This window comes from Muntiacus reevesi, chromosome 3 (assembly GCF_963930625.1).
Source record: "Muntiacus reevesi chromosome 3, mMunRee1.1, whole genome shotgun sequence".
In the NCBI taxonomy this organism is placed as follows: Eukaryota; Metazoa; Chordata; class Mammalia; order Artiodactyla; family Cervidae; genus Muntiacus; species Muntiacus reevesi.
The window spans coordinates 12,134,002-12,156,642 of record NC_089251.1 but is presented as its reverse complement, the minus strand read 5'-3'; the positions used below and the strand labels follow the sequence as shown (position 1 = coordinate 12,156,642).

General features: G+C 50.0%; 2 protein-coding genes across 12 annotated transcripts in view; one reads left to right on the top strand and one right to left on the bottom strand.

The window, feature by feature from the left end:
* Positions 1 to 6,952, top strand: part of RABGAP1 (RAB GTPase activating protein 1) — a 162,855-nt gene extending 155,903 nt beyond the window's left edge. For all 6 annotated transcript variants that reach the window (XM_065928498.1, XM_065928499.1, XM_065928495.1 and 3 more), the window contains 5 exons: positions 430 to 534; positions 1,331 to 1,414; positions 2,068 to 2,139; positions 3,740 to 3,937; positions 5,233 to 6,952. In XM_065928498.1, coding sequence (XP_065784570.1) covers positions 430 to 534; positions 1,331 to 1,414; positions 2,068 to 2,139; positions 3,740 to 3,937; positions 5,233 to 5,355 — 582 coding nt within the window. In that variant the 3' untranslated portion in view covers positions 5,356 to 6,952. The remainder of the gene's footprint in view (positions 1 to 429; positions 535 to 1,330; positions 1,415 to 2,067; positions 2,140 to 3,739; positions 3,938 to 5,232) is intronic.
* A 2,978-nt stretch (positions 6,953 to 9,930) lies between these two features.
* Positions 9,931 to 22,641, bottom strand: part of STRBP (spermatid perinuclear RNA binding protein) — a 148,123-nt gene continuing 135,412 nt past the window's right edge. For 4 of the 6 annotated variants that reach the window (XM_065928489.1, XM_065928487.1, XM_065928493.1 and 1 more), the window contains one exon: positions 9,931 to 21,159. In XM_065928489.1, coding sequence (XP_065784561.1) covers positions 21,091 to 21,159 — 69 coding nt within the window. In that variant the 3' untranslated portion in view covers positions 9,931 to 21,090. The remainder of the gene's footprint in view (positions 21,160 to 22,641) is intronic. The other 2 variants (XR_010662293.1, XR_010662294.1) reach the window with 2 other exon arrangements.

Here is a 22,641-nt window from a genome sequence, read left to right as displayed (position 1 = left end):
AGAGACAATACTGAGAGTTCAGAGAAGAAAGCCAGAATTCTAAGTCTTCATAATAACGGTGCCTGTCTTTTATTGAGTGTCTGCTACATGTTAGCAGAACTGTGCGGAATGCTTTCCATGCGTTTCCTCAGATGGATTCTGAAGCTCCGGCAGGTTCTCTGACTCCTCCTAGTGGCACACAGTCACGGAGTGATGGGAGTTGAGGCCAGGCTGTCTGATGCAAGAGGCCAGCTCCTAGCCACTGCCCTGCGCAACGTTGGGCCAGAGACGGCCTGGCACTTCCGCACAAGTGTCCTCTCGGTGTGACCTTGAGCGTATCACAGCCCCTCTCTGGATCAGTTTCCTCATCATACTAAAGTTGGCCTATGCTGCGTAATTCAGACCCTTTTCAGTTCTCACTTCTGTAACAGCATCTCTCAAACGTTTCAGGCTGAGGAAAAGGCAGATGCACTGAACAAGGAGCTGCTTATGACCAAACAAAAGTTGATTGACGCAGAGGAAGAGAAAAGAAGGCTGGAAGAAGAGTCTGCTCAGGTACGGGGAGCTTCGCCTCTCCCACACTCCTCTATGTCTTGCAGATGCTTGAGAGCTGGGATTTCACTGTTGGCTTCCTATTGGCCTTGGAGAACTCCGTGGACAACTGGCTTGAGTTTCTCTCCAAAGGCCTTTTTTATTTACTGGATAAAGCAGCATAATGGTTCTTAATAATTAAAATGTAGGAGGAGACAGGCAGAGCCCACCCTTTCACTGGGGCAGAAGTTCCTGTGTGTCAGCATCTGAGTGTGACCAAAAAGGTTAGCATTTCTTCGGAAGGAAAGCAGACGTCTCATAGTGTGTGGCTCCTCCCCTACTCGCCCTGTCCATAGCTACCTCCCCACAGAGCCAGCTCTGGGAGGCTTGTCCTCAGCACAGCCCCTGAAGAGCTTCGGGTGCTGCGCCCTGGGCAGGCTGCTTCTGTTTCACTGTCCACCCGCTTATCTCAGTCAGGCGGCCCGAGGTGAGAGGTGACGGGCACGTCCCACGTAACCCCCGAGGCGCTGAAGGAGCAGCCATGCTCCCGTCAGCTTTTCCTCGACCTTTGCTCTGCTCAGGGTCCCAGTGTGGGCTGCACTGACAGCAGGGACTTCAGCCAAAGCCCCACCTGAAGCAGGGTTTGAGGTTGTCGGATGTTCTGGCTTCTCTCCCAGCATCAGGAGTAGGGTTCGTACTGCTGAGAGAGAGGGGAGGAGATGGATCACCCCTCTGGGACTGTGGGGCCCGCGCGGCATGACACAGCTCCCATCTGTCCCCCTCAGCCGTCAGTCACCTGTGCTTTTCTTACTGTGCGCAGTTAAAAGAGATGTGCCGGCGGGAGCTCGACAAGGCAGAGTCCGAGATTAAAAAAAACAGCTCTATCATTGGCGACTACAAGCAGGTGGGTCTGTGCCCCAGAAGTGGGCCACGTGCTCTGGGGCTGTGCTTGCTGCGTGAGGGGTTTCCTCTGTTCACCCCCACGTGTCCCCACTCAGCCTCTGGCCCTGCAGAGTCCCTGTGCTTCTGACGAGTTCCGTGCTGACTCCCAGCTGTAAAATAGGGGAACTCTCCCAGAGAACTGTTGTGAGGAGTCCAGAGATTATGTTTGTGGAGCCCCTGCTATAGGTCCCTCACACAAGCAGGCACGTAATCCCTGGAGGCCACCCTGGTTCTTGGGAGCACCTCAGACTCCGGCTGTTCACGTGTGGTCCTGTGATGTGGAACCATCTGTCCCCAGCTGGTCCGTTCTGACAGCATAACTGAATTGGTCTTGTGCGTTCTGTCCTGGGATCTCTTGCTGGCTCCAGAGTCTGGTGTGTCTGTAACATTGACCATCGAGTGTGGCGCTGACAGCTTCTCGCAGGTCCTGGGCTGATGGATGCGAAGGTGATAGGGCCAGAGGACCCTCTGCCCGCCTGTCATCTGCCCTCCTCCCGCTCAGTACTGTCTTATTCATGGTCCAGCCTCCACTGTAGAATTCACCGCGAGCCCAGACTCTGCAGGTTACAACACTGCTTAGAGACTGTTATTTGAATACTGTCTTTGTTTCCTTAGATTTGTTCTCAGTTGAGTGAAAGATTGGAGAAGCAGCAGACTGCTAATAAAGTGGAGATTGAGAAAATTCGGGTAAGTCTTCATTTAGCAAAGAGATTTTATCCCCCCTAGTTCATTTAATGGCCATATTCAGCACCAAACATTTTGAGAGGAGGATATTCTGCTTGGATTTCAAAAGTGAGAGAAGCTGATGCGTGCCTGACAAGGCAGCTGTCAGGACCTGGCTCAGCAACTGACAGCTCATGTTTTGCCTCTTTGCGTTGGGTGGGGGACGCAGGTCAGACCAGAAGAGTTCTGACTTTAGACCTCAAGGTACAAGTGTCCCTTTTCTTTATAAATTTGTACATCCTCCTCCTCTGGATACCTTGACTTGTAAAAAGACGAAATGCAACAGCCCCAAGACTTGAGGTGTCGTCTGTGACTCCTGCAGTGCCACGCTGATGCGGAAGGGTCCTGCGAGTAACAGGTTTCACTTGAGGGTGCGGGCTGCAGAGGCCAGGCCACTCCCCATGTTTTTCTGTACTGTGGGGACCACTCCCCACATTTTTCTGTAGGGTGGGGACATCTGCCTCCTACTATAATGGACCCTGATACAATGAGAACTGGAATTTTTAATTGTTACCAGTTTCAGAGTTTTTGTACCTTGATGTTTTCTTTCTTTATTATTAGACTACTTGTCAACTTTTACTAAGATGACTAATTTACTGAAAGATACTTTACTTACATATTTACAACTGGGTGGACAGAAATGTGGGAGAGTTCATGGTCATGTCTGCAAGAAACAACATTTTGCCTGGAGCAAGATGATGCTTGGCCTCTATCATAAGCAATGTTTAACCAGCAGTACCTATTTTTTAAGCAAAATTCATTTTCTGATTCTAAAACTAGTAGTGTTCATTGAAGAAAACTGGAAAATACGAATAAAGGAGGGAGGCAGAAAGTCTTATAATCTTACTACCGACAGACTACATCACCATTAACACTTCAGTGTGTATTCTTTCAATGTTTGTATTTCCTCTAACATACAAATTTTCTTTCAGTCTAAGATAAACACATTTTTTTCAAATATACATCTGAAGGTGGGACACATTTTATAACTAATGGCTTTTGTGGTTTCACTGGCAGAATATTTTCTTAGAGGAAAATGAAATGATGTTTCTTACAGTCATTGCTATCTTATTTTCATGAAATGTGGTATGTATTTGTAACTATGCTTTAAAGACATTTTCATGTCCTAGTTCACCCAGCTCCATAACATTTTTACCAAATTATGAAAAATTCCTCAAAAACTTTTTCAAGGGTGCATGCTTCCTTGTATAAATACAGCACATCCTATGTAATTTCTCCCAGGAGCTGGACAGTTTATCTCCCCACCCCTTTTTTGTCTCTCTAATTCTGCAGTGAAATTCCTTGTGCATAAATCTTTATCTAGTCGCTCCTTTTTCATTTTTTTAGCTAAGGTTCCTAGACTTGAAATGACTGGATCAAGACATAAGAATATTTGTGTTGCTTTTGCTGTGTAACACCAGGTGATTTTTCCAGTAGGTCATTAACAATTTACAAAAAGAACGTAGTTTTTCAGAAGCTGTAGTGCTCAGCCAGGCTCCCCAGAAAGGAGATGCTCAGACCTTCACGTCTTCTTTGTCTCTTCACATCTGACCTTCAATTTCAGCAAAAAGTAGATGACTGTGAACGCTGCCGGGAGTTTTTCAACAAAGAAGGGCGCATAAAGGGCATGGGCTCAGCTAAGGAAATTGTGGATGAGGATACAGATGAGGAGAAGGAAACACTCAAGAACCAGCTGAGAGAGATGGAGCTGGAACTGGCACAGACCAAGCTGCAGCTGGTGGAAGCAGAGTGTAAGATCCAGGTAACAGTCGCAGCCTCTGATTCCCAGCCAGCTCTTTGCCCCTGATGTGGGGTGGCCCAGACCTGCAAGAGGGTATGATTTTCTGGGGCTAGAAGCCCCAGAAATGATATTGACGGTTTGGGGGTTTTTTCCCTTTTAAACTTGGACCATAATCCTCCTGGGAAGAAGCCTGTTACTTGTTATTTACTAGTGGACGTTTAATTAGTATTTAGTCTGTCCTAAGAATTGGGCTTTCTCATAATGAGAATTATCCATCAAACTTGGAATCCTTCTGGTGGAGGAGAGAACACATGATTTGAAATTGCAGCTGCACTACCGAACTCTTTGACGTTGAGTTAGTAACCTCCTCATACTTCAGGTTCCTCATCTGCCAGTGGAGGTGATGAGGGTCACTCTGATCGTTTGCTTTGAAGACTAAAAAAGATAATGCACAGAAGGGGCTCAGCACGGTGTCTGAGGGCTTCGCAATACCAGCTGTTATGTCCCAGCTCCTGTCATTTAACCAGCTTTGTGCCTTAGGACTTATTACCTCCTTTATCTGAGCCTCCTTTCCTGAGGAAACTGGGACTGACTTTGGTCATCTTTATACTCCATGGCTAGTTCCATCAGCACCGTGCTGAGCGCAGGGTAGGCGCTGAGCACGGAGCGTGGAGGACACCAAGTTTAGGACCGACGCTGAAGACCTGGTCTCCTGTCGCGTCCACCACCGACACCTGCTTGCCCAGGCCCCGTTTGGGGCGCTGGCACTGCAGAGCCAAGACGTGGCTTGGGGGACTGTCTGGGATAATCAGGAAGGACCTCACCAAGGGCGAGGCCTGTGATCAGAGAGTGAACAGAGGTTGCAGCTGGTGAAGGGGAGGGACACTGAGCCAGCCCAGGGCACGGCATGTCCAGCAGCACAGAGGGAGCACGGTGGGCCTGCCCAGATAGTGAAGCATCTCACATGTCCTGCTAGCAGGTCTAGACGTCTAAGGTGCTTGCTGGAAATTAATGATGCATTCTTAGCTAGAGCGTTCGGCCTGACTACTGGTGTGCAGTGGGCAGATGGAGGGTGAGAAGCTCAGATGGGAGGCTGTTTCAATAAAAAGATGAGGTCTTAACTAGGAAAAGTCCCAAAGTTTTCGGCCCCCCAGATCTTTCTGTGCCAGTTTTGAGAACTGGGGAGGTTGGGGTGGGTGCAGATTCCATAGGTGTCCCAGGAGACAGACTGCGCTGGTTGCCTTGGCTCAGCCCTGGGGAGGCAGTGCCACTTGCACAGGAGACCAGCGTCCTCATGTCCATCGTTGCTCTTCCAGGACTTGGAGCACCATTTAGGCCTTGCCCTCAACGAGGTCCAGGCAGCCAAGAAGACGTGGTTTAACCGAACACTGAGCTCCATAAAGACGGCAACCGGGGTTCAAGGGAAAGAGACTTGCTGAGAGCAGCTGCTGCCTCCAGACCCTTCAGAAAACATGACACCTTTTGTTGCCTTCTTTGGCCAGATGTGTGATTCTGTGACATGTCCCAGGACAGAATGTCCCTAAGTCAGATCCATAGAAGCCTGTCGGGAGGGAGGTCACTGTGGACCAGAGCCCGTGAGGCCCTCCTCACTGCTGATACTAACAGGCCCGCCGATTCGCCTGCCGCTCTGAACTCTCCGAACGTCATTCCTCTGTGACCTCCGGCCTCTTCCCAGTAGGTCAGCTCGTTCCCAGCCCAGCGTCCGAGGTGACATTATCAGAGTTTGGGGATCTTCAGGCTGTTGGTTTTTTTCTAAACCTTTTTTTTTTTTTTTTTAATACACACACACATACAAATATATATATATATACAGGGGGACGTAGGGCAGGGGATCAGTAATGCAAGTGTCTGCTCCAGTGCTGCAGAGGGTCCTCCGGGTAGACATGGAGAAGCACTTTGTTTAAATAGGAGGGTTTCATGGTTGTAGTTGAAGCCACCTAGTTTTGTTGAACTCTACAATGCACAGGTTTTTGGTTTGGCATTATTCATGTTTCTGATCAATTCTATGCAACTCTCATAGTTTCTGTTGTTTTTATTGTTAGCTGCCAAATGACTCCACAGTGCTGGGGTGGGTGACTCGATCGGCTGTGAGACTGGATTAATCATAACATGGACAAATCTTATTTTGCTTAATGTGTCTGTGTCTGTGTGTGTGTGTGTGTGTGTGTATAAATATCCAATGCACCCAACTGACAGTGTTTAAATCCCAGACCAGGACTGATCTGCACAAGTTAATTATGTGGTTATTTGGGCACTACTTCACTCAAGGTTTGTCGGGCTCTGCACTCCACCCTGCTGTCGCGAGAGCTGTGAAGAGCACCTTCACTTCAAGGTTCCTAGTGTTTTTGCACAACAGGTTGTACAAGTGAGAAAGACTCTGAGCTCTGTGTGTGTGTGTGTGTGTGAATGTAAGGCTGTGGAGACACACATCCCAAGAGGCCCACGTCCGACTGGCCTGTGTCCCTGCCTGCCTGGGCCCTCCCTGGGGTGAGGCCAGCGCAAGCCTTGCTCTTCAGAAGGGCTGCAAGTTCTCACTTCAAAACTATAGAATGGGGGTTTTAGCACCTTTTTTTAAAAAATAACTTTAGACTTTTAATTTATATAGTGATAGCGCTGACAGGCTGTCTCGAGGATGATTCTGCCGTCTTCTCTGCGCGCAGTGTGGAGGTAGCTGGTTACAAGAGGCACTGGTTTGTATATACAGACACTTGGGTGGTTTTCTCTCTCTTCTCCTCTTGGCTGTATTAACACTTGCTGAGGTCATCGGTGATAAGGGAGGTAATGAGCGGCAAACCCTGATCCCCCAAACTGCCCCCCACAGCTCTGTGTCGTTCTTGTTCAGTTACCGAAACCGCTATAAGCCCATCTAAAACTAGGTGTGTGGACATTGTGCTAGGGTAGTTTCACTGTGTCAACTTTATGAACTGAAATATAAACCAGTAAAATTGTATTACTGTTTCTTTTGTTGGTTTTATTTTAACAGCATATTCATTAAATATTTTGGTACAAACAGTATCGCTTTGTAAAAACCAGTTTTATCATTACATGCTCTTGCCCACTTCCCCCCCTCCCGGCCCCCCACCCCACTGTGGGCTGACGGGTGTGTGTGAGCGGCTGGCAGCGCCTCCCCATTCGTCCATTCACTTACTGAGCAGCCGCGCGCGCCAGGCCCGTGGGGGGTGGGGGGAGAAGACGCAGGCTTTGTCCCCCGGGGGCTCTGCCGGCACCTTCCTCCTGAGCACTGTCCATCCTGGAGAGAAACAGTGCTGTGATGATAGGTGAGACGTGGCCCGTGTGCGCCAGGTTTAGGGAAGTCTCACTGGAGGTGAGGGAGTGGGAAGGCCTGAGAGACGAAAGCATCGACAGGCCCAGGTGGAAGAGCACTGCAGGCCCCGGATGTGAACATGCAGGGCAAGCAGCCGAGGGGCAGACGTGGTCAGCACCCAGCCTCTCCGGGAGAGTGTCCTTCCGACCACTGCTGGTCTTCCTACGCTGCAGCCCCCTAGGAGGCAGCTCCCAGACTGGCCGTCCTTCACCACCTCACCCACTTCTCTGCAGGAGGAAGAAGAGAGCAGTGCTCCCCCCACCCGATGGCCCCTGTTTGCTTGACCTGCCCTCCACAACCCCCACACCAGCCTCTGGAGGAAGCGGGCTGAGCTGCAGGCCCCCGGAGAAGGGAATGCGGTGAGTGAGCCCTGCCCCATCTCCTCTCCACGGCCCTGATGCAGGCCTGGTCCCTGGCAAGCGGCCGGGCTGTGGCAGGCGCTCTGCAGAGGCCGGCACAGGCACTCCGGAGGACAGGTGGGAGCCCTTTGCTGCTCAAGGCCAGAGGGCACGTTTCTGGGATCCACATTGCTGGCCAACCAGGTCGAGAGTCCAGAAGGGCTGGCCTGCCCCTGGCTTTTCCCGGCCCCAGAGTCACAGTGTGAGGAAGGTAGGGGCTTGCAGAAATCCTCCACCCAGCAGCTGTGCCCTGTCAGGAGAAAGGCACCCCCTTGGCTCATCAGCCTTGGCAGACCCGAAGTGACCAGGGTCATCCCAAGAGAATCAAGGAGCTCCACTTTGGGTGAGGGTGGGACTGGACGAAGGCCCGCCATTGCTTTGGTGACTGGGAAACTGCTGGGGCTCAGAGTGGGAGGAGCTGCAGAGGTGGAGTGCAGCGGAGGCGCCAGACCCGGCACCCCAGGGAGCTGAAGCAGAGTGTAGGTTTTAAGAAGCTGTGAAGGTCAGTCAGGGGAAAGGAGGGTGGTTGGAGGGAACAGTGGTGGGAAGAGCAGTGACTGTGAGACTTCGTGTTGGAAAACTAGCATCCTGGTCCTGACCGTGTGACCAGGGCTGCACTTCTTCCCCGACTGCAAGACTTGAGACAGGCTGCGTTGAGCAGGCCCTGCTGAACGTGCGCAGATTTCCAGGGGCTGCTCGCTCTCTGCGGGGTGAAGGCAGCTCAGAACAAAAGGCAGGAGGGATCCACCGCCCAGTCTCTAGGAGTGCTGTCTCCATCTGTCCTGAACCCCAAGTCCCATTGGCAGGAGAGTGCCATGCAGGGAGTGAAGGAAAGAAAAACCCTCTAGAACTAAGTCCAGAACAGCACACTCAGCTCTGAACTGTGTGAAAAGACAGGACTGTGCTCCCGCACACCCAGGAGCTGTGCAGAAAGAGTGCACAGGGGAAGAGCTGCCTGGACTCTCGGACCTTTTGGTTCATCGGGATGATGGACGTGTGAAGGGCTGTGGTGTGGTGCTTCACTTGCTCAGAGATGCGTGATTCTGACCCTGGGATTCAGGCCGCCGCCTCAGCTTCATTCAGAGAGTGAGGAGAAGCAGGCAGATGCGCTCAGAGTGGCTGGGGTGCTCAGTTCCAGAGCAAAAGGACTGAGCACTGCCTACCTCTGGCCTAGACCATGCGGTCTCTCAACTCCCAGCGAGCAGCAGGGCAGCTGCTTTGAGATGACCACACGGGCAGCAGGTGGGGGTAAACGCGTACCACTTCACTACAAGTGCACCGGGGCTTCCCACGTGGCTCAGCAGGAAAGACTTTGCTTGCAATGTGGGTTTGACCCCTGGGTCGGGCAGAGCCCCTGGAACAGGCAGTGGTAACTCAGTCCAGTATTTTTACCTAGAGAATCCCCATGGACAGAGGAGCCTGGTGGGCTGCAGTCCATGGGGTCGCAAAGAGTCAGACACAACTGAGGCAACTGAGCATGCACGCATACACACACCTGGACCAAAAACCCTGGGTTCAAGCCATGACCTTGGATGCTGACCTCCAGTGGGAAGGTCGTGTCTCCCTCCTGAGTTCCTCTCCATCTCTGCCATGGCCTCAGCGCTCACTTCTATCTTACGTGTGCTCCTGTTAAGTTCGACCCTTCCCCTGTGTTCTCCCTCCGGTTGTTGGAACAGCCCTATTAAGTGATGCTGTCCCCAGATTTGAAGGTGAAAGGCTTGCCTGTGGTGACAAGATCTTGGATTTCAGTGCTTTCTACCAGGTACCACCACCACCTCCTTCTCTGGCCCAAAGCCAGGCAAACGGTGCTCCTCCTGTCACACCCTGGTTTCAGCTCATCTGGCAGTTCCTTGTGCCGGTCACGGGCGAGAGGGTGGGAGCAGGGCCCCCCTTCCTTTCCACGCGCCCACCCACGACCTTCGTCCACTCACCTGGAGCGCAGCACAGGCCCTGGCCTGGCTCCCCCAAGACCCCCCCCCCCCCGGGGGCTGCCAGGCCATCTTTGTCATTCTTCCGGGGGTGAGCAGTGACTCCAGAACCTCACACGGGGAGCAGTGGGAAGAGCTTTTTTTTTTCAAGTTGCCACCATTTAGAAGTTCGCCTTTAGGCCACTGCCTTTACCTCTCTAAGCCTTAGTGTCAGGCGGGGAACAGGTCAAGAGTAAGACTGAGGCAGGTGTGTGAGAGGCAGACGCCAAACCAAGGCAGTGGCCACAGCTCAGCACCCCCTGCGCCAGCTGTGGGTCAGGCTCCGGCGGCGTAAACTTGCATCATTAGCAGAGAAGCAGTTTCAAGGACTGTAAACAGGAGTAGGCCTAAGGCCTGGCCCTCTGCAGTGAAGGGAAGGTCCTTCCTCGTGTGCTGAGCTGGAGGGTCGAGGTGGCTGTGCGTTTGACCCTTTCATCATAGCCAGAGTTAAGTCCTGCACAGAAAAGTCCTGCACAGAAAAGTCCAGCCCAGTGATGAAGACAGAAGCTTTTATTTTTATTCATCCAAATGAGGAAAATGCAACATGTCAGGGCATTACAGACAAGCTGCAGCAGCCAGACAAGAGGGTCGGTCAGTCTGTTACAGAGTCCAACACAGTCAGTGTGGAGGAGCCGCAGTGTGGACGCTGCCTGTGGGAGTCGGGGTGCAGAGAGTCCCTGTGATGAAGGCCAGGCATCTCTGGGCGAGGCACTGGAGCCAGTCCGCACGTGCAGGCTGCTGCCTCAGCCTTACCGCTCAAAGTCCTGCATGTCCTCACCGCCCCAGAGTGGGGCAATCCACGCTGCTCGCATTCGCCAGTTTTTTTTAATATAATACACAACATAGTTATTGCCAAGGACTTTGCACTGCAGTAATACTATGTACACTTGCGTATTCAGAAAAAAAAACAGTAAATAGATAACACAGGTATTTTAAATAGATTTCTTAAGAGTTATCTTGGCCATCACCAAACCAGAGTGAGAGCAAGTTAGCCAAAGTTCGATGTCCTCTGTGTAACTGTGCAGTAAACCAGAAGTGCTTTCTACCCACAACTCCATGTAGCACTGCCTGAACCCCGGTCCTGGGGCTGAGGGAGGGCTAAGACTGAGCAGGACCCCTTCCTCCTCTGTAAGGGACAGACACCCCTTCAACAGCTCAGGGCTTCAGGTCTAGACTGGCTGCCTCCTTCCCAGTGAATTCTGCTCAGAATGGATGAGAAGCAAGTCTCAGCGGCCACCATCCGGGACCCCTACTACACGGCAGGTAGACCCAGGGGACTGTGGGGCCAACAGGCCAGCCCCTCCCCCGGCCCACCTGCCTCACTCCTGCATGTGCCGTGGCCCTACCTAGGGTCCTTCAGGAGACCTGCCTTTTCCTCAACGTGTGGCTGGACCCCAGCCAGCCACTTCGAGAAAGATTCAGCACAGCTGGGCCACATGGTCCCTAGTCAACGGAGCTCCCAGGTACTCGGGGGACAACAGGCTCCACCACTGCTGACAGCCGTAGTAAACGACATCTGCCTGAGGCAGGTGGCTCACGACTCGTTCAGACATCACGAGAGACAGAGGAGCGCCAACCAAGCATTCCCTTTGTGGCCTCAAGAACCTGGAAAGGAGTCTCTCTGGAGGTTGACGACTCTCTGGAGGTCATGAGACATCCAGAACCACCCCTGATCCCTGGGACATGTGGAAAGGCCCCTGCCACCTGAGAAGCCACCACAGTAAGTGAACAAGGGGACCAGTGGTACAGTGTCCACAGCACACCCCTACTTTGCAGAGAGAACCCCACCCCACCACATAGGGCCAGCCTGGCAGGTGAAAGAAGAGGTATTTCAGGAACCTGACTGAACTCCCAACTGTCCCTCATGCATGGGCCATCATCACAACCTGGGCATCAGGGCCACAGCTGAGGGAGCTGGTGAGGCGAAGAGTTAAGGAGGCTCAAAGGTGCAACGTGAACAAGGAAAGGAGTGTAAGCTTAACCACAACTTAAGCCATCCTGAAGGGAGCGGGGAAGAGGCTGGATACTGGGAATTAGGTGCAGCGTCCTTGATAGTACAGTGCAAGTGGAGAAGTCTTCTGTCTATGACGCATTTCCCTCAACACAAATTTTAAAAAGTCTTCCCAGAACAAATAGTAGATTCAAAAAAGGACTTTATACCATCATCTGTTTCCCTAAGCAGGAAAATGAGACATAGCATCAAGCTTAGGACCGTGGGCTAGGACAGGGCGACTCCACAAGGGTCTGGGTGCCCCGACACGAGTAAGCCTCCCTGTGAGGCCAGAGCTGCCGTGCAAGGACATGGCTGGTGCCATAGCCAGCTGCACCTCCGGAAGATTTGAGCCACAGGCGTTAGAGGGAAGGAGTTACACACATACTGGCATCCCAACAGCCCCGCCAGGAGCCAGGCGAGCCCAGCAACAGCAGCGGGTGCGCCCTGGAGCCAGGGCTTCTCAGCGACTATGTCCACCACCCTCACCTGATGCCACAAGCTCACTCAAGCAGGCACCAGCTCCCCACCAGTATCAGGCCCTTCCCACATCTGCCCAGCAGCTCAGGCAGCACCAAACCCCTCACCTGTTGGCTCCGTCCCCAGAGGACCCACAGGCCACGTGAGGCTGGCCGCACCCACTCCCAGCTGGGGACCTTCTCTCCTGAGCTGCACAGGAGCCTCACCTACTGCATAGGCATCCGCACAGGCGCTTGTGCGCTCCTGAAGCCAGCACCCTCCTGACTTCCATCCAGCTCACAGCCCTGAACTTCACCTCTCGGTGCTCAGTCAACAGCTGTGCCCTTCGTTTGCCTAGAAACATCTCTGAGGGAAAATACTGTGGAGAGTAGAAAAACTTGGTTTCTTTTCATTGCCCCAACTTCACGGAGCACCTTGGGGCCGGCACCGTGTCTGATTCGCAGTCATCCCTGGCGTGTGGGATGCACCTGAGCAGCGACTGCTGCAGCCTGTGCACCCTGCCTCAGCAATTCACAGGCTGCTCCCACCCTCTCCTGCATAAAGCTTTCTTGCCAGGTGACTCCATTCTGAGGCAAGGGAAGCCCATCCCTAGCATTTTTCACCCTCGTACACCACGGCCCTCAGCCAGCATTAAACCTTAGACAAGGTTTAATTTATGTTGCCCTCGTAAGGGACTTCTGAATAGCAAGAGAGAAACAGCACAAAGGTGGCTGACTTGGCCATGTCATAAACCAGGTCCCTAATGCCACCGAGAGTCAGAAAAGCTATCTGATTCGCAGGCCTCCCTTTCCCACTCGAGTTCCAACACGGTAAGCAAACTGGGCAAAAGTCCAGATTGAACTGAAAGATACCACTTGTAACAAGCCTAATCTTCCCTAAGCAGAAGATCTTTCCAAACCATGTCTGTGATCACGTCACCATCCTGAGCACAACCTCCACACTGGCTCCCAGGCACCCTTAGTTCACAGGTTCCTCTCTGGAGCTGGTTCCTCTCTGGAGCATGGCGTTCCGTTTCAGCACCTGCTTCCCAAACAGGACCCACCTCTCCCTCAAAACCTGAGGTCCTTCTGGGCTAGAGCTGCACACTTAACAGATAAGCAGGAAGCCCTGTGGGAAGATGGGTGGGTCCAGGCAGCAGATGTGAGCTAACTTCCAGTCATGACTACGCCAGAGGGACTGGAAAAGTGTGGCCCACAACTGTCTGTACCCTGCTCAGCTGCTACCGCAGCGCCGAGTGGCCATGACCACCAAACAGGCCACACAGCCTGAAAGCCTCACCGACACCAGGCCTAGGGCGGCGTCCACGTGGTGACACATCCAAAGGTGATAGTATGCACAGGCGGCCCACTGGACTGAACAGAGACTCCTGAACATCCCAAGGCCTTGATGGGCTGTGTCAGTGAACCTCGACCTTTAGAGCTTTGACTGAAGTGCTCAAACCACCGCTGCCTCTTTAGCCCTCATCCCCAGCAGAGCTATAGAACTGCAGACGTGCAGAAGCACCACCCCCTTCCCACCGACTCCTCCGAGCTCCCTGGCCACCTGGGCGGAATGAGAATAAAGCAGATTTACTAGTAGTCTTAATAATCCTGCCTTTTTCTCCTTAATGTACTTATAGAACAAGTGCATACCTCCTTTTTCTACAGATGTTGAATCCAAGGGACTCCACCTCTTGCCAGGTGAAGAGGCCAAAACATTACTTTAAAAAGCAGAAGCCCCTATACCAATAACCATCCAGTATCTGCCACTCCCTTGACTGGCAAACTCGGCAGAGCTGGCTACAAACCTCTCCATCCATCACCAAAAAGCTTCCCAGAGACTACAGAAGGGGCACGGGGCGCCAGGCCCACCAGACCCCCACTTCCTGGCCCAATGGAGGCAGTGCCTGCTGCCCCCCATTCCTATATTAAGTCTCAGGCACCACTGTTGTCCGTCATCTACTGAACAGGGGCCCCCAGTCCCCTTGCTGGGTGTGGGTTCCTGTGGTTCCCTGGCCCCGCCGCCTCCAGCTCAACCCAGGCAAGGAGCCTGGACATGGAGAAACGCCCTCCCTGCCTCTCAACCCCCAGCTGCCTCCTTTGGCCAGCTGTCCAAACTGACTCCCCCGAGTCATCTCACCGTCCTGGAGGGTGGCCATCACTGAGGCACAGCACCTGAGGCCTTTCACGAAGGGGCCCCAAACTGCACATCCATGTGCCATTTCACCTTCCAACCATCCCAGTTCCCAGCAACAAGCACCTCCATGCTGTCCCTTCTGCACACACCACACCCCTCTCCTCCAGACCCCACTGGGCCAACCCCTACCAAGTGGATGCCCCTCTCTGCGGGAAGCCTCGGCCACTCTCCAAGTCCCTCAGTTCTCAGTCTGCACAGGCCTAGCTCTGCTCCTGGATGGAGTGGGAGTCCCTCTCGCAAGCATCCCCCTGCTTCCTGGGCTCCTTGGTCGGGTTTCACCTTCTCGGCTGTCTAAGCTGAAAATCCTGACATTTTCTTCAGCTGCTCCTTCTGCCCCAGCACAGTGTGATTAGGAGGAGGAAGTGACCGTGGATGTTTCCAGTATATCCATGTGCCTAGGACGGGAGCCGTGGTCCTGGGAGGGGCAGCAGTCTCATCAGCCTTCCGTGCTGACTATGCTGAGGACTGGGCTCCACGTGGCCAGGAGACCAGGCCTGTGTGGGCAAGAAGTCAGTGGTGTGGGCCCTCAGTTTGCACAGAACATGGGTGTGGTCAGTGACACTCCCAGGACCACTTCTCCCCTCTTGGGCACATGCATTTATTGGAAACACTCACTGCCACCTTAACTGCCCAACTGGCTGTAAGAACCACCTATCCCCTTCTGGAGCCACATGCAACCAGTAAATAGAACTCGTCAGAATACCTGGCAGAAAGGTCCAGTGTCTCCAAGTCTGCCCTTCACCAGCCTCACCTCTCTCGAGGTTCTCTGCACTTTCCTGAGCCCCCCAGGTGCCACCTTCCAGGTGCTGTGGAAGGAGGGACTCCCCTCCAGGGTGACGGCACAGCCCCCATACTTCCCATAATGCTGCCTCCACAGATGTCAGAGAGCTGAGCAACTTCTGAGATCAGCCACAGGCTGGAAGGGCCCAGTGAGACCCTGGCCCCTCCAGTGAGAACTCTGGAAAGATGACTGAGGATGACCCCTTCAGTTAGAGCAGCAGAGAAGGCCTCGCCAGAAACAGGACTACAGACAAGCAGAATGTGGATGAAGCGCAACACAGAAAAAACACCTTTCAACAGCACATCCTTTCCCCTCATCCAATGCCCAGGCACTCTCCAGTGGCAGGCGCTGGTTTGCACTTTATCACAGGGTTCTGTTATGGTACAAAAAGTTCATCTGTGGAAACAGCAATGCAGCTGACAAAATGACGATGACAAGCAGGCCGCCTGGCCCAAGGATGGGCAGTCAGTACCCTGCCCAGGAGCCAGCTGACACGTCTGAGCAGCCAGAGAATGAATCTAAAGTCTGCTTTCCTTCTTTTCCCCGGGTGGGGAGTGGCGGGGGGGGGGGGGGGGGGCGGGGGGAGTCAGGGAGAGCAAGGTTGTGTTTTGTCTCAAGCTACACAGGATATATTCCAGAAGTGTGGAAGAAAGGTAAGTAGGATGAGTGCATCATAAACAGGAGAGGAAACTGCTGCCAAATGGCATTGGAAAATAGGACAAGCAGCAGACTAGACTGCCAATACCAACTGCTAGTGTGAGCACAGTGCTATCGGAATGGGTGGCCTGGGCCACTTACTAGCTATGTAATTTTGGGCAGGTCATTTTGTGTAAGCCTCTATTTCCTCATCTGTCAAAGGAGAGAACTAGATCCCACAGCTGTGGTGGTGTACAAATCTCCCAAGAAAAGGCTTCTGTGAACTCTAAAAACAGAAGAAATGGCATTGCTTCCATGTGGTCAAAAACTCACTTATTAGGAGCCACAATGTTTTGCTACAAATAAGCTGGGTGGCTTTCAGAGTCTCTTGGCTTCAGTTTTCTTGTCTGTGGAGTGGGAACCACACCCCTGCGCTGCTGCTGCTCTGAGCGGGACCATCAGGGCAGGGCGTGGCGACAGCCCGGACTGGGCGCTGCTGCTCCACACACGGGGCCAGTCCTTCCACAGGCCGCAGCTCGGCAACTCCCGCAAGCTGGGCTTACGAGAAGGTTCATCTCCCTGATCCCCTCCAGGATTATGGCTCATGGCTCAGAAAAATATTTTTCAAGGATGGCAATGACCTGGGGTCAGGGAAGACTCTCTCCCTGAAGAGGATTCTGTATCCATCCCCACACACCCCTGACCCTGAGCAGAGACCCAGCCGGCACTGACCTGCTGAGACGCTAGTGAGGGGCCCACGGCCTTCCCTGAAGCCACCCAGGGGCCACTCCTGGCCAGCAAAACAGGCCACTGCAACCTGTCCCCGCCCCCATCTCTGCCCAGCACCTGCCCAGGGCCACCTCTCTGCCCCAATGAGCTACACCTCGCCAGCTCTCCTTAAGAGTCTGGTTCCAGCAGCCCCACCTCCAGTCTCAGGCCAGACAGCATTAGCTGAATGAAAACATGCACCTCCATTTCTCACCAATATTCAAACAGAAAAACCAGCCTCAAGTACAAAAGTTTCCTGTTTATACAGCCACACCTCAGCCTTCCAATCTATCTTTCCAGTTTGTTGATCTCTTCCAGTCACTCTAAAAGAAAATAGCCCTATTTTCGGCCAGGATACTGGTGACCTCAAGTTAAAGCCTAGACGCCAGCACAGGTGCAAGGATTGGCCTGAGCCTGTGAGCTCCAAAGACCCTCTGACAGTGAGGCCCCTGGCTCACGTTCACCCCTTTGTGGGCCCCACCTGGCCCTGCCTCGCTGCCCACTCACCACCGTCCTGGCACTTAAAGCATCTGGGTTTCATTCTTGACTCTAGCCCTTCACTCTGAGCCTCAGTTTTTTTCATCTGTAAAATACACCTTGAAGAGGGCTGAGAAGTAAGGAAAATGTCCAAGTGCCTGGCACACACAAGATACCAATTTTAGCATCTTTCCCCCTGCTCTCCTTTCTTCCATACACTGCTGCCCAGAGGCCCCCCAAATGAACTGACCTGAGGGCTGCCATTAACTACTTGGGACATTCCACTAATATGTGAATGCAGAGACTGTTCCTCCATACAGCACAAAAGAATCAAGAGAAACTGAAACAGAGAAACCAGGCGCCTAGGCAGCGCTAAGAGAACACCCTCCCGGCAGGGGCTCGTTCTCTCACCTCCTCGGGGCCGTAAGCAGCGAAAAGATGACTCGGGACCTCATCTCCAGCTATGAGACACTAATCTGGCTCTCAAGCAGCCCGGGCAGATGGTGGCAATCCCCATGCTACCCACCAGCAAAGACAGCGGAGTTCTGCCAAGAAAGACCCTCCTTAGAAGGGTCAAGTAATTAAGATGTTACCTACTGGTTGGTCAAGACAAAACAAAACCCTGAGGCCTTCCCACAGAGTTTGTTAATCAGGCAAGGATCCCACTCAACAGCCACAGCAGTGGAGTGGGGTCACTTCTGCCAAGACATCACTTACACAAACATTTCTTGAATTTAAGAAAAACCTCTTGACTATACTGCAAATCTTATTTGCCTTTAGAAGTAACAGTTCAGTCTACATGGTTTTTGTAACCTCAGAGCATCACCAAACTCAGTCTGCATCCCCCACTCAGCTCACCTCCACCAGCAGAGAGGTGCGGCCACAACCTCCAGAGGCTCCTGAGGTTCAATGCAGACACGTGAGCCAGAGACACGAAGATCCTCACCCTTTATTCAGTCCAGCCATTCATATATATATTTTTGGGGGGGAGCGGGGCGGGGCTGAAAAGCAACTTCCCAGTGTGTCCAGATAGATAAATGGGTAGGTGGACAGAGAGACAGATGTATATCAGGCAGAAGGGAGGCCTTATGTGGTGATAATCACAGGGTTTTTTTAACCCCCAAAGTGTTGCAGGAAACTGTAAAGAGAGAAGTGCAAGAATGCTATTTAGAGAAGCATCTGAGTCAACAGTCTTCTAGGCATGTCTCCCAGTCTCCTTTTTCTTTTCTGTGCTTTATGATAACTTAGTTTCTACCTGCCAAATAAATGGTGAGCTCTGAATGTCAGATTCTGGGGCTAACTGTAATCACATAGTTTTTTCTTACTAATGCAAAGACAGAGAACTTGGAATCAGCTGGTTGACATTGTAAGCTCAGCCCCTTTGAAGTTCCAAGCTCACCTAAACCCCAAAGCAAGTATTACAAACTCCTGGCAGCAGACGGTCCAATGACTGACTACCATGCAAAAACACAAGCATCTTTATCCAGCATGGATCTACAGCCACCTCCCACACCATGTCTCACCAAGTGTTTCTCTGTGTCTGTCTGACCCTAAGATGCTAAGAGTCCTCTCCCAGAGCCAGGGAGCACCCCAAACCTGTGTACACGAAGCAACTCGCACAGTTCCACCCGAGCAGACCATGCACCTGCTTCTCCACTACCAGTCAGCACAGCATTGCCAACCACGGTAAAAACAGTGAACATTTACTGAGCACTTATTATATACCAGGTACTATTCAAAGCGCTCTGTATTATTAGCTCATTTAATTCCCAGGCCCTACAGGAATTCGCTGGAGGGAGAGAAATCTACTCTGGCCCAGGGCCCCACATGGTTTCTATTCTCTATTTCTAGCTGTGCTATAAAGCTTACATAACCTAATTTGCATTACAGTGCTATTTTTAAAAATCTCCAAAGATCACTGCTTCAAGCATCAATGGAAGCTGTTAGCTCTCACCTAAAATGATAATGTGGGAAAGGATATCTATTCTTACAACTAAGTCAACTTCAATCCTTGACTTAAAACAGACTTTCTGGAAGATGCTATTAGGAAAGAAAGGAACTTACATAAGAAGTACTAGCTCTGTAAATAACTGCTAGAGAGGAGCACATCAAAACTGAACTCACCTCAGTGGTAGGTAGTTTCTTGGCTCTGCAGGTGGTTACTCATTACCACCCATCTCCCTTCTCGGCCTTCTAGTAACACTGAGAAATCTCTGGTCACTGAATGGCAAGGCCTCAGATGGTTACAGAGAAAAGTCTGAATACAACAGAAGCTTTCTTGTTCTGGGCAACTTCACAGGGACCACCCCCACCCCAGCACCCCCACCAGGCAGGCAGTGGCATACGCTGAATAGGAGTTACTTCAGAAGATCGTTCACAGAGCAGGTGGTTTTCACATTAGGACTCTAGATTGCTAGAAATCTAACTTTGGGGGAAAGGGGAGCATATCTCCTTAGTTCACTCCTCTCACTACTAAAGATTTACCTCCCACTGCAGTTATTAATGAAATCCAAGAAACAGAGAAATAATAATGAATGACTGATTATAAGAGTAAAATTCCCCTCATTTGTCACTGAAAAATGATTAGTGTTTAAATTAACCACTAGTATTCTTTGCTATACTATAAAAACTGCTTTAAAAGTACTGGGCTATTTGTTATTCATTTCATTCATTTATGTGGATAGAGGTCCGTGAACATAAACCAGAGTAGGTTTCAGGCTCTCAAAACTTCCAGGGAAATATTTTAAATGAATCAGTTTCCAAGTGATGTCCATTTCAATGATATCAGAGGGCCCATATTATTAAATAATTTATAAATAAACTATTAACTAAGTTAATTATCTCCTGACACTGCTAATGTGTTGTCTCCCAACCTAGGAGATTTACAGTAGGCCCAACTCCACCAAAAAAAGATACCCTCCAACTTAAAAGGTTTCCAGTGGGTTGGAGCCTGTGTCACCAGAATCCAGAGAAGAACCTAGCACGTAAGGGGCTCTCGGTTGCTTGCTCAGGACTGGAATGTTCTTGGTACTAGTCACCTAGGCCTCATACAACCTTTTATAGATGCCAAGTCACATTCAACATACATACAGATTTTGTATGGGGAAAAAGTTGTCCCAGCAACCTTCAACGTTAGTAGTAAAAAGAAAACTGCTACTTAGAGACAAATATAAAACATAAGCTTCATTTTAATCTATATATATATATATATATATATATGTATGTATATATCAAATACAACCTTAGCACAGAACATCTAATACAAATGAAATGCATTTATGGAATACACTAGATGAAGCACATCCTTTTCAAAATATTTGGCCTAACCTTCATATTTTTTAAATGAACCCCATGATGGTGAATAGGTGGGAAATAAATCATCTATCTAACCTGGAAAAGATGGAATTCCTTACATCTATTTGGTCTCTGCACACCAGGTATTTACCACTCTGAGTCTTGAGATACTTGGTTCTGGAAATACTTAAGTTTAACTCAGTCAATTATATATTTTTCCATAGTTACCTTAATATTTTGGTTTTTTCATTTTCTATTGCTTTTTTTTTTTTATGGCTTCTTGCTGCTGTTGTATTAGGGCATACAACACAGATCAGAGATATTCATTTCTCAGAGAACTCTCTGAGAAATTGGCACTTTGATCCTCAGCTTATGTTACAACTACACATAAATGGGTTCTATCGGCACTGCTACCAATCTTTCTGCTTACGAAATTCTAGCACTTTGGCTGAAAGAGTGCCCTGACATTAAAATCTTCTTAGGTGAACACATCCCACCACCAAATTCTTTTCTTTAAACAGGTAAAAGTGTGTGTAATTCGCATATGTTATATCATAATTTCTATACACATACACACACTTAAGGTGAAATGTCTCTTGAATAGAAATTACACAAGGGTATTATTAAAAAACAAAATACTGAAAATAACTATTTTACATTTAGATCATAAAAAATTTTAAAGTAATGTGATGACAGAAGACCCAAGAGATCAAATACATCATATATGATTGTCATATATGCATGTTGTGTTCATTGATTTTTAATTTTCTCTTTAATCAGAAAATAAAAGAGCTTACCTTTGTATACTGAGACCACAGCTTACAGTCACTATATCTCAGCCTATTTTATACAAGTGATATGGCTACGAAGGTCCGAGGAGAACGAGAATAAAGTGAGATAAACGTGCTGAAAACTGCTTAAAAGTATTAACCTGAAATACACAGAGGGTCCAACACCAGTTTTAAAAATACATTAACGAGGTATTCCCAGCTCTTCAATTAATAACGGTGACTGACTGATTCATGATTTTCAAACATTTCACCCAAATTTTAAAAAAGAAGAAAAGGCTAATACCAGCAAAATCTATCAGTGGTTTGTTCCCCAGGTTAACAATTTGAGAGCCTACAAGCGACTCCAGGAGCCCTCACGTCCCCGCACCATGCACTGCATCTAGTCAGCATGAGGTATGTCGGGAATCTATTGGACCAATTACCTTGCACAAGATATGGGGTACACCCGCAGCCTCAAGAAACATGGCTGCAGGTCACCTCCCCGGCTGGGTGCCAGTCCCCATGCAAAGAAATATGGCTTCAAGGAGGACCCCTATCTATGAGGAATTATAATAGCACTAACTGACGCAGTCAGGAATGCAACTATTCAGTTTATGTGCTAAAAAAGTTTAAAAACTGTCAGAAGATAGCACAGCTCATACACTAATTCTAAGTTCTACATTGGTCTGTAGACTTCCCTGACAAGAACTAGGCTAGGAGGGGTTAAGTATATCCAGGTATTGCTAGGTTTCCAAAGGAAAAGTTTTCAAACAGACACCGTGGCTTTGAATAAAGTATTGCTCTTCTTTAGAATGCTCAGTCACTGCTTTCCAAAAGGAGGTGTCAAAAGTGCTGTGTCTGAAAGCTGGAAAGCCTCAGGGGGTCACATTGCTCTTAAGATCAAGACATAGAAATTGCCATTTCAAGCCAGACAACCTGATGGTTCTAGAAGTCAGAGAAGAAATCTTGAGGGCCCAAGTGAATAATAAATGGTGCGACGCTCAGAGGCTGGCAATAGGGGCTGTCAATGAAAAAACCACCTACAGTGGAGAAAAGAGCAGAGAAGCAAAACTTGGTGTTAATTTCACAGAATTTGGTGAAGCCAAAGGCTTCATTTATATTTCTCTGCTCTTTCAGCTGTAAGTGGAATTTTCATTACAAAATGAAAGGGTGGGAAGGGCAAAGGGGGGTGGGGGTGGGGGGAGGACACTTAATCCATTACAAAATTTAAACAGTTGAACTTGCATGGTTACCACTTCTAACAAAGGACTGACAGCTCAATTATTTTAAGTAAAGCAGAGAAATGTCAAAGTTTGCAGCAACTGGGCAGGTTTACAAAACATGGTTAGTAACTTCCAACAAACAACAAATTAAAAAAAAAAAGACTTGGTAGAAACCATTTGAAATGACTGCCATCATGGTGGAAAAGAGCACAGCTCCCTTTGCACCGTTCCAGAGGGGTTGAGTTGCGTTACAAGTCAGCTACTTTGAAAGAATTTTCTAAAAAGAAATCTCCAGAGAGATTCCAACTCGGAATGCAAATTTGACAATCAATTTCAAATAACAATACAGCTGCAGCTGCCAATTAATAGTATTCCATAAACAAAGAGGGCTGTTGTAAATACTTAATTAAGAAAAACTGG